The 10700-nt window shown below is 39.9% G+C and overlaps 1 protein-coding gene across 1 annotated transcript in view; it reads right to left on the reverse strand.

Moving 5' to 3' along the window:
- FAM162A (family with sequence similarity 162 member A) overlaps positions 1-10096 on the reverse strand; it is a 44430-nt gene extending 34334 nt beyond the window's left edge. Inside the window, exon 1 of the mRNA XM_036850495.1 lies at positions 9905-10096. Within this exon, the coding sequence (XP_036706390.1) occupies positions 9905-9938 (34 nt within the window). The 5' untranslated portion in view covers positions 9939-10096. The remainder of the gene's footprint in view (positions 1-9904) is intronic.
- Between the last annotated feature and the right edge of the window lie 604 nt (positions 10097-10700).

A 10700-nucleotide genomic window follows, 5' to 3' on the forward strand; every position in this document is an offset into this window, starting at 1 on the left:
TTTAATATTTTAAAAATTGGAGAGGATTTGACGTTATCTCTATAAAAATGTCACTCTCACTCATTTGTACTCCAATATGTTTTTGTAATGGGATAGAAAAGGAAAGAAATGGGGTATAGTAGGAAATGTGCCCAATTCAGGGCAGGCCAATGATGTGCAGGTGAAAGTCATCTGCCTAGTGCACCTTGGTGGAAATGAGATGAGAAAATTACACACGATATATATCTTGTTACACCTTGCTATTCTCAAATGTTGTTGCCATCACCCGTGAGCTTGTTAGAAATGCAGACTTTCAGCTCCCACCCCAGACCTACAGAATTTGAATCTGTATTTTTAATGAGATATCCAACTGATTCATATGAACATTAAATTTCAAGAATCAAATAGCCACATTCATTCAATAGCTGATGAGTACACACTGTGTGCCAGACACAGGAAAACCAATACCACACACTCTGAAGTCTAGAACAGTGCTATTCGGCCTCAGCTGGGAGCTTCCTGGAAATGCTAATTCTCAGACCCCACCCCAAACCTTCAGAATCTCCTGGGGTGAGGACTAGAAAAATGTATTTGCAAGCCCTTCACATGATGCTTATGCATACTAAAGTTTGAGAAGCACTACTCTAAAAAGATGGACTTTGAACTCTGTATACTGGAATCACCACAGAAAAACAAAAACCCAACACACAGGGCCATCCCAGACCAATTAAATCCCAATTTCTGTGACGAGGACTCTGGCATTAGTATCTTTTAGAAAGATTTTCTAAGTGATTCTAATTGCTGCCATGTTTGAGAATTGCTGCTTTTAGCACAACCAGCTAGAGTCCCTGTTGAACATAGGCTACATGAATGACCAGGGAACACATGCAGAGCTAAATACCTATGTCTCTGGCTGCACTCAAAATCCCTCTTTTCGATGAAATAATGCCACTTGCAGCAATATGGATCGACTTAGAGATTATCATATTAAGTGAAGTAAATCAGACAAAGACAGACAAATATCGTATTAAATCACTTATATGTGGAATCTAAAAAATGATACAAATGAATTTATTCACAAGACAGAAACAGACTCACAGACATAGAAAACAAACTTATGGTTACAAAGGAAAAAGGGTGGAGAAGGGATAAATCAGGAGTTTGGGATTAACAGATACACACTATTATATATAAGATAGAGAAATAGCAAGGACCTACTGTATAGCACAGGGAACTATATTCAATATCTTGTAATAACCTACAATGGAAAAGAATATGAAAAAGAATATAAATATGTACAATTGAATCACTTTGCTGTATACCTGAAACTAACACATTGTAAATCAACCATAAACCAATAAAAAAAAATGCTCCTATAAAAGATGAGTTATTAAAATTTCATTGCGGAAATAAACATGTTCTTATTCCAAAATTAGGTTACTTCCTGCAAAATATTACTCCTTACCTTATGTATTTTCTAAACAATTTTTCAGTACTTTATTTTAAATATGACATGTTTTGCTATAAAGGTCAGATACACTGGTCTATTCCTATAATCTATCCTATAAATAAGATTCTAATGAGATTTAAGAAGATCTGCTTTTGTCTGTATTTAAGGTTATATTTTACTGTCTCATTTCAGAACTATCTCTGACCAAAATTTTTGCTCAAGATGTTGATCTTTAATATTGCTCTTGAATAGTCTACCTACAGAAAAAAAAAAAATCCCTCTTTTCAACAGCAATTGACTGAAAAGGAGCTCTGCTTTATTTCTAACTTCTGCATATCAATATGTAACTCATTACACTGAAAGTTTGGAATCCCTGTGGAGTATTAAAATACCCCCAGCTTTCAGATTTTACAGAGCATGCAGTCTCTAATACACTTCTCAGTTACTTGGCGACATGCAGTGTGAACTGTTCTACAGCTCACCCTCCATGTTCTCATCCTCATCCTCCGTGGAAAAGGCTTTATTTCACATCCCTCCTCCACAGCAGCTGGAGGACCCCATGGATAAACAGCCACTGTCTCATTATCTCATGATGAATGACCAGAGCTACAGAGCTGACCCAAGCACACGGCTGTGAGACTCTCAGCCCAGCCACCTTACTCTTTTCCTAGCGTTCCAGAAGGCCAGGAGCTACCATGATCCTGGCTGGGAGAAGCACCTTGTTTATGGGGCAACAACATTCCTTTTTCATGTCCCACGGAAAGATTTTTTGATCTAAATACTTAGGCGGTATTCATGCTAGCCCACAAATGCCTATCTAATCCTTCTAGAATTGAAATAAGATACTGCTTGTCCTGAAATGTTTGCTGTGATAGGAAAAAGCAAGTCTGAATAAGGAACTTTGAAAGTCTGTTTTGTGAATCAGAGTCAATTTTAAGTCTCAGGAGGAAAAAACTAAATGTATGCTTATCCTGAGGATGGCAAGGTTCCTACACATAGGCTATCTAGTCAATTCTGTATTTTATAGTTATGATGAAATCATATGTCAAATGTTGTAGCTGCTCAGTAAACCTACTAGAAAGAAGAATACGTTAGGGCAATTATGTCACTTATGGAAGCTGGAGCTCTTATTCCCACCCAGAGCTCATTTAGAATAGAAAACCACTGATTTGCTTTCTACATTACGAGAAGCTGGGTGGGAATGCCCTAAAGGCTGACCACAACAAAACAAATGAACAAACCTGAAACATTAAGTTGCTCTGAGATTTTTCAGCGATGAGACCTGAACAGCTTGACTGCAACTGCAGACTCCTGTCTGCAACTATTCTGAAAAGGGATGGATTTCTTCTGGCTTCAAACAATGATTTGCCCTGCTCTTGTATGTGACAGAGAATTCTCCATCTGCCTGCCAGGAAACCAGTGCTCACAAGCCTAACTGCCTTGCTAACACCCTTGCCGGTGCTCTAGGGTTGAGAATTTAAGTGATGATACTGGCCTAACGCACTCTGGCTCTGAGAGTTGTGCCTATCCATGCTCCCCCACAATGAGAGCCTTTTGTCTGCCATACCCCAAAAAGATTTTGGGAAACAGGCAGAGCAGTTTTGAGCAGGAAAGTAACACTAACCATGGTGACTATGGCAGATAAATCTGGGTGCAGAATGCAGGGAAGGCTACGGGTGGCGGAGAAGTAGGGTAAAGGGAGCAGAAGTGGGTGGACATAAATGTGGAAACCTCCTTTTAAGTGGTGGTCACAACACTGTAGAGTTCAACTGGGTTGTGCAAAGGAAAGAGGACAGTTATAGGTCTTAACGCAGAGGAACTAACAGATGTGAAAAATTCTAGGAAGGAAAAATGGGCAAGACACACTGACATTATGAGCTTTTGTGGGCTGGCTAGAACCCTAACTACCATTTGTAACATTGTTTCTATGGGAAAAAAATCTTAAGAGTTCTAAAAATAGATTTATAAATAAACCTTTGGAATCTGGCCAGTTTTTTTAAGTTGGGGTGGGGGAGTGGGCTCTATGGAAAGAAAAGTATCCATGTATCTGGTGGCCAAACTTCAGTGATATGGGGCCACTCCTTGGTGATCTTTCTTCCGCCCATCATTCCAGCCCACTCCCAACAGTAGCTATTTGAAACTCTCTCTGCCTTAGCTGTTGACCTAAGTAGGTTTTGTGACAGAAACAGATTCCCTACCTCTCCATCTGTTTTCTCATCCATCCCTGCAGGCTTGGAAGAACTCTAGTCCTTCCTTCACTCTGAACCACTCCATCTGTGACCCTTCTTGCTGAGAGATATTGTACCAAAATTCTCATAAACTCTAGATCCTTCCTTTCCACTGCCTTTTTCCTGCCAAACATTGCCTCTCCACTCTTAAAACAAACGAAAAACCTTTTAACTTATAAAAGTTAACACTTGCTCATAACAGAAAATTTGGGAAACTAAAAAAACATATGGGGCTTCCCTGGTGGCGCAGTGGTTGAGAATCTGCCTGCTAATGCAGGGGACACGAGTTCGAGCCCTGGTCTGGGAAGATCCCACATGCCGCGGAGCAGCTGGGCCCGTGAGCCACAATTACTGAGCCTGCGCGTCTGGAGCCTGTGCTCCGCAACAAGAGAGGCCGCGATAGTGAGAGGCCCGCGCACAGCGATGAAGAGTGGCTCCCACTTGCCACAACTAGAGAAAGCCCTCGCACAGAAACGAAGACCCAACATAGCCATAAATTAAAAATAAATAAATAAATAAATAAAAATTAAAAAAAAAAAAAGAAAAAACATATGAAGAAAAACAAAAGCATCCATAATCACACCATCTGGGGATAACAATTTGGTGTATTTCTTCCCAGACTTTTTCCTATACTTATACACAACATATACATTTTCCAAAATCAGATAATTCCATATCTTGCTTATGTCACACTTTTCCAAGATTAATTAAAAAATACTTTTGATACCTGTATAACATCAAATGGATATAACCTGAATTTAATCATTCCCTATGGCTGGATTTATTTCCCATTTTTCACTATTACAAATATTTCAATGAATAGTTTTCTACATAAATCTTTAATGGCATTTCTGGTTATTTTCTTATATAGAATCCTGGTAGTGGAGGGCTAAAGGATATGATGGTTAAAGGACATGAACCCTTTTAAGATTTCTTTTTCTTCTTTAATATTTTAATTTTATTGGAGTATAGTTGATTTACAATGTTGTGTTAGTTTCAGGTGTACAGCAAAATGATTCGGTTATACATATACATATACACATTCTTTTTTAGATTCTTTTCTCATATAGGTTATCACAGAATATTGGGTAGAGTTCTCTGTGCTATACAGTAGGTCCTTGCTGGTTATCTATCTTATATATAGTAATGTGTGTGTGTTCATCCCAAGCTCCTGATTTATCCCTCCCCACCATATTTCCCTTTGGTAATCATAAGTTTATTGTCAATATCTATAAGTCTGCTTCTGTTTTGTAAATAAGTTCATTTGTATCTTTTACAAATTAGTTTCCACATATGAGTGATATCATATGATATTTGCCTTTCTCTCTCTGACTTACTTCACTTAGTATGATAATCTCTAGGTCCAACCTTAAGATTCTTAAAATATATAACAAACTGCTTTCCAGAAAGGCTGAATCAATTTACACATCTACGGGTAGTTGATGAGAATTCCTGACTTATTACACCACAGTGGTACTGAGGGTCCACTATCTCAAACAAAACATTCACTTGTTCTCAACAGCTCCTATAAATAAAATACTACCTCCTTCCTTTCATAGTTCAAGTGACTGAATAAGTGGCATGTATTTACTATCTTGACCCCATCACCCACACGTTAACTACAATGTTTCTTCCCCCACTCATTTTACTAAAATTGCTGTAAATTAGTGATCCCTTTCTAGTCACATGAATATGTCTTTTAGAATCTTTTCATTAGCTCATCTGACTCTCCTCTTCCCATCTTTGTGGCCGTTTGACTCTAATGATCTCATCCTTCTACAAGGACTCAGTCCTCCCTTACATTACACCACCACGTTTTCTCCCTTCATCTCTGATCTCTGTGATCTACCTTCTTTAATATCCTCTGCCACTTCCTATTGCTTACACTATGTCAGGCCTCCAAGGTTCAGTTTTTGCCTCTGTCCTGCACTGCTCAGGGAGGACTCCTCCATTCTGTTTTAATAATCAGCTCTACACTGATGGATCCCATATATTTCCCTAACTTTACCCCTCCTTTGTCCTCAGGTCTGTGACTGAGGTTCCATCCTCACCTATAACTCAATGCCACCTCCCACTCAATAGTACACCATCCTCTCTGCCAAACCAGTAAGCCTTCCCAACTTTCTTATTTCTGACAATGGGGTAGCACTCCTTCAGTCCTCCATGCTCAAAAACTTCAGTCTTTACGTCTTCCTTAAATTACTCTGTCTGAAAGTCATACTAATAGTTTCTTCAAAATACTTCCTAGATACATTCCCTTTTTGTCATTCCCATCATCACTTTACCTACGGATTACTGTAATATTTTCATAGGTAGCAGGTATTCATGCTGAATGCAGCGACCATGTTAATTTTCCAAAAATATTTTTTAATGACTTCTTCTTGAAGGTTTCCTTTTTGTCCAAATTCATCTGGTTCAAACCCTCAAAGGCCAAACCGCATCTCCTATTAGTACCTCCTAAAATCCAAGATAATCCTCTCTCCCTACTGCCCTTTCTCCCCCCACACCCTCTGCAGACTCATTACTGCCCCCACCTTTGCTCGTGTCACTCTCCCATCCCTTCTGTTTCAATGGAACCTTCAGTAGATAATCCTAACCTACACTACTTTTCCTTTCTCTGAATTTTTTTTTCCCAAAGGGAAAAATGCGTTTTATTTAATGACCAAGTACACCAATAGACACATACATTTATATATATGCATACCTATGTGTGTGTACATATATATGACTAAAACAATATTTACTCTTACCATTTGGGATGAATTGTAAAATTTTCTGTTCTATGTACTTGCATTAAAAAAAAAGGATTGCAACTTGAGTCAACACTAAGAAAATGAGGATGAAGTGGTAAAAATATTTAAGGTCAGATTATGCTCTCAGAGGCTACATGGTTTAGGGAAAAGAACCCTCAATCTCTGAATTCTTAAAGCCAGTGGTATGCTGGCTCTTGGGAGGGGTTTGGTGGGGAAAAGCCCTGATTTGTAGTGTTTGCCAATAACCCTCACCATGGCAGATCTCAAGCTACCAGTGTAACATGACTACCTGTGAAACTGGAAAGAGATATGCACAAAGCCAGGAGGAACCAGCTTCAGGACACCAGAGCAGCATTTAAAATCTGTTCTGCAGTCTAGAACTTAACATATACTGTCTTGTATAAGCTCTCCAGGTATATTATATAGGTCTGCTTATTCATTGCAATAAACTTTAGCCCTAGGAAGAGTGGCAGTCCACTCATTCCAGAGCTTTCATAGTGAACAGGGCACAAAGTGTTTGCTCAGTAAAAACCTGTTGGTAAGACCTGGAGGGAGTGATAAGCAAAGCCAAAGACTGGAGGCATAAAATGGTAAAAATGGGCATGTACTCATTTAGGGCTGATTAGTAAGAACAAACAAAAAGTACAATGAAGGAGCAGAATGTAGTAGAAATAAAATCAGAATGGGAACCAGGAGATATTCCCAGCTTTGTAATTGTGTGACCCTTAGCAAGTCAATTTCCTTCTTGGGCCTTAAGTTTCCTCATCTGTAAACTTAGGGTACTACATGACTACATGACTTTTAAGTTATCCATTGATTCTAATGCTCTAGGATGTGGGTAAAACTGACAAGGAGGCTGCTCATGGCCCACTGCATTGATAAAATAACAATAATAAATTCATTTTAAAATCTGCTGTTAAGTCAAAGGAGTTTAGGGCAGTAAATCTTTTCTGAAGGTGTGAAGAAACATTCTTATAAGACCATTCCATTCCTTTGATCTAATAATTATATAGAAAGTAATAATTATAAAAAAACAATTATTTTATTAAAAAATAATAAAATATTAAAAACAATTATTCCAAAAAGTATCTATTGCCTATCTATTATGAGCTGGACATTGGTAAGTGCTGAAGATTTAGTAAAAACAAAACAGACCCCATCTTTACGCTCATGGAACCCACAGTAGTGTGTGTCAATAGCCATGTAGCTCCAAATCATCATAAAAGTGCTTTTTAGCTTAGCACAGATTGCTCTGAGTAATGGATGCAAGCTATGGATCCCCTCTTCCCCAAACAGGCATATAATCATAAAAATGTGAATGCAATTTCAGAGGTTCACAGGACCTCTCATCTGTGAAGGGGTCCAAGAACCAAAAGTTAACAACCCTGACCTATTTCTACAGGTACATCTACAAAACAGTAAACAAATTCAAGATTGTAAAAGCCTACATTCTGTTTGTTAAGGGAGTATAGTAAAGATTTCCAACAGAAACAATTAAAAATAAGGGTCCATCATTTAAAGGATTAAGCCTTGGCTTTTTGAAATTTCATTCACCTAAAGTATCTTCTTCCAAATAATATTCTGGATAAATGAGGTATGCCTAGATTATGTTTCTATCTGATCTACCATTCCTTTAGTAAAGTTGCCAGTTAAATCGCTCTTACTTGAAAACTATTTGCATATGAATGACTGCTTCCATTTCACAAGTAAATCTGCATTTCATGACTCTTCCATTTCACACCAAAGAGACCCTATTAGCTATGACAAATACATGTACACATATATCTGAACAAGCAGTCTGAACAAAGCAAAGAGCACAAGTTCCAGAATTAGAGGGCACTGACTCATCTCCTGACCCTAACATTTTATGGCGGATCAACCTGGGACAAGTCATCTAACCCTCGGACCCATGTTTATTCATCTTGTAAAATGGAGAGGGGACGATAAGACTTACCTAAGAGGGCTACTATGAGAAATCAATCAAGTAAAACAATGTAGGTCAAAGTATTTAGAAATAAAATGGGCAAAAGTGGGTGAAGGAGCAAATTGCTTGAAGTTGCTCACAAAACATCAGACATTCAGAGATCCTTTGGGAAGAGTTGCTCATATAACATCCTTAGTGGATCTATCTGGAGTAAAATAAATTGTTCTTAAACTGCTCAAGGAATTTTGTTTTGACTGAGTGCCCAATGGTAAAGTTCTTAAACATCAAAAGTTTGGAGAGAGGCTTTGGAATCCTTATAGTGCATAAATATATTCTCAAGGCAAGAAGATGAACTACTTACAAACACTCAGTCTTGGTTCTGTAGTCAAAGTCCCTTTTACAGGGTTTTTTTTACAGAGCAATGATTCTTTCACTTACCTTGCTGAAAAGGTTAACAGGATATGTACAAAAGATTTTAGGGGAATTAGTTCATCTAAACTGAACAAATCAATGAAATCAATCTCTTTTAGCAGAAAGGGTATTTGTTTTAAAGGAAGTAAATAATATTCAGCATGAGACATGTTTTCCAGTCCATTCTCCACTGAAATGCAAAATAAGAAATGTCAAGGATACCTTTTTTGTTTTTTACATTATTTCATTTACATTTACAATGTACATTTGCATTATCTCAATAGTCAAGTTTAGGGTGATTCTTCTTGTAAAATCTGAATTAAACAACGTTTTGGTACTAAGGAATCAATCATTACACCTTATCAAAGTTCATAAAGGTAGCCAAAAGTGTGATTTGCCCTGGTGCCTAGAAAACAGCCAAGAGGCAAACACTCTGATTTCTCAGCCCCTACTAAGCAAAGGCTCTACTGGTTCCCCAAGAAGGCAAATTAAACTCTGACTCCAAATAGTCATTACACAAATGTCTACAAGGGAAACAAACCACAGATCCTGTATTTACATAACACTTTCCTCCAAGAAATTCAAAGCACTTTATTGTAGAATTATTTAAAAGAAATGTACCCCCCCCCATTTTAGGAAAACAATTACTGATTTTCTGGGAGATCATACATCCCTTGCCTAATCAGATACCAAATAGGTAGGAAACTCTAGACTCGAAGTTTTCTCTCAGAGATAAACTCTAGAGATGGTGGGGGTGGGAGTGGCGGGGAGGGGGAGGCTCAAGACTCGTGGAAAGCTGAATGAATCAGGCAATGGGGTAGTTTTAGGGATGGAGGTCCATTAAGAACTGAGCTCACAGGGGCTGGGGGTCGGAAAAGTGATCCGGGAGCAAAAGGGCTCGTTAAGTTGGTGGCAGCTGGGTGGATGCAGAGCCAGGTGCGAGGGTCACTCTCAGCTAGCCCGCAGTGTCTTGCTTACCAGTTGCTCGCTCACCCCTTGCTCTCTCCCCCTATTACTACCCTGCGGTTGGATTCCGAACTACCTGAGGGGAAAGCGTAATGGAACGAGCAACTACCATGCCTGAGGAGGCTGCAGGCTTCCTCCACCCACAGCGGCCGAGCTGGCTTCCCGCCCACCCCCTGCCCGGCCCGCGTCTCACCAGCCGCCAGGCGCAGGCCGCGGAGGCTCCCCATGGCCGCCTACTCCGCCGACCAACACAGTGCCCCAAGGCCAGCGGTGGCGCGGGTAAGCTCAAGGTCGCCTAGCGCCGCGAACGGAGGACCCCGAGCAGGACTCTGGGGCGGGGCTTATGGGAGGTGAGGGCAGAGCGAACGGGTCATGCGTGACGCCCGGGCGATGGGCGGGGCCTGCTAAAAGCGAGGAGCGTGTGGGTCGTGCTTGGCCGTCAGACTGTGCGGGCAGCGTGCCCTGCCCAGCCCCACCTTTGTTGGCGCCGCGTCTTGGAGGCGGCCCTAAAAGTGCTCTCTTGGAGTCTTGGTTTCGAGGGCCTTTGCAATGTCCTTCTCTGCACCTAAGAAAGTATCCGTTTAAAATAGAAGAAAAGTAATGTGCTTACCGTAGGACTTTTGTGACCTGTAGACCCCGAAATCACACTGCCTAGATAAACCAGTATTTCAGTACACTTTTTTCAGTATTTTCAATGAATGTGTACATGCCTTTTTCAAAACTGCGTAATTGGGTTCTTAGTGACCAGTGGCCTTCATCTCTTGGTTGAATTTGGGAGTATCTCTCAGGCTACCTGAGAAATTCACATGTATGCTTCCTATGTTGTTTTCTATTTGCCTATTTTTATAAAACTAAACATTTTATTATTTCCACACCTAAACACCTTATTCAACCCTTACCCCCCACTACCATCAATGTCTTTTCTTGACATTTCTTGGTGGGCGCAAATTCTTAAAGAACAAAAGCCCCTCTGCTCAAGGGTCGGGACG

Source organism: Balaenoptera musculus, chromosome 4 (assembly GCF_009873245.2).
Source record: "Balaenoptera musculus isolate JJ_BM4_2016_0621 chromosome 4, mBalMus1.pri.v3, whole genome shotgun sequence".
Lineage (NCBI taxonomy): Eukaryota > Metazoa > Chordata > Mammalia > Artiodactyla > Balaenopteridae > Balaenoptera > Balaenoptera musculus.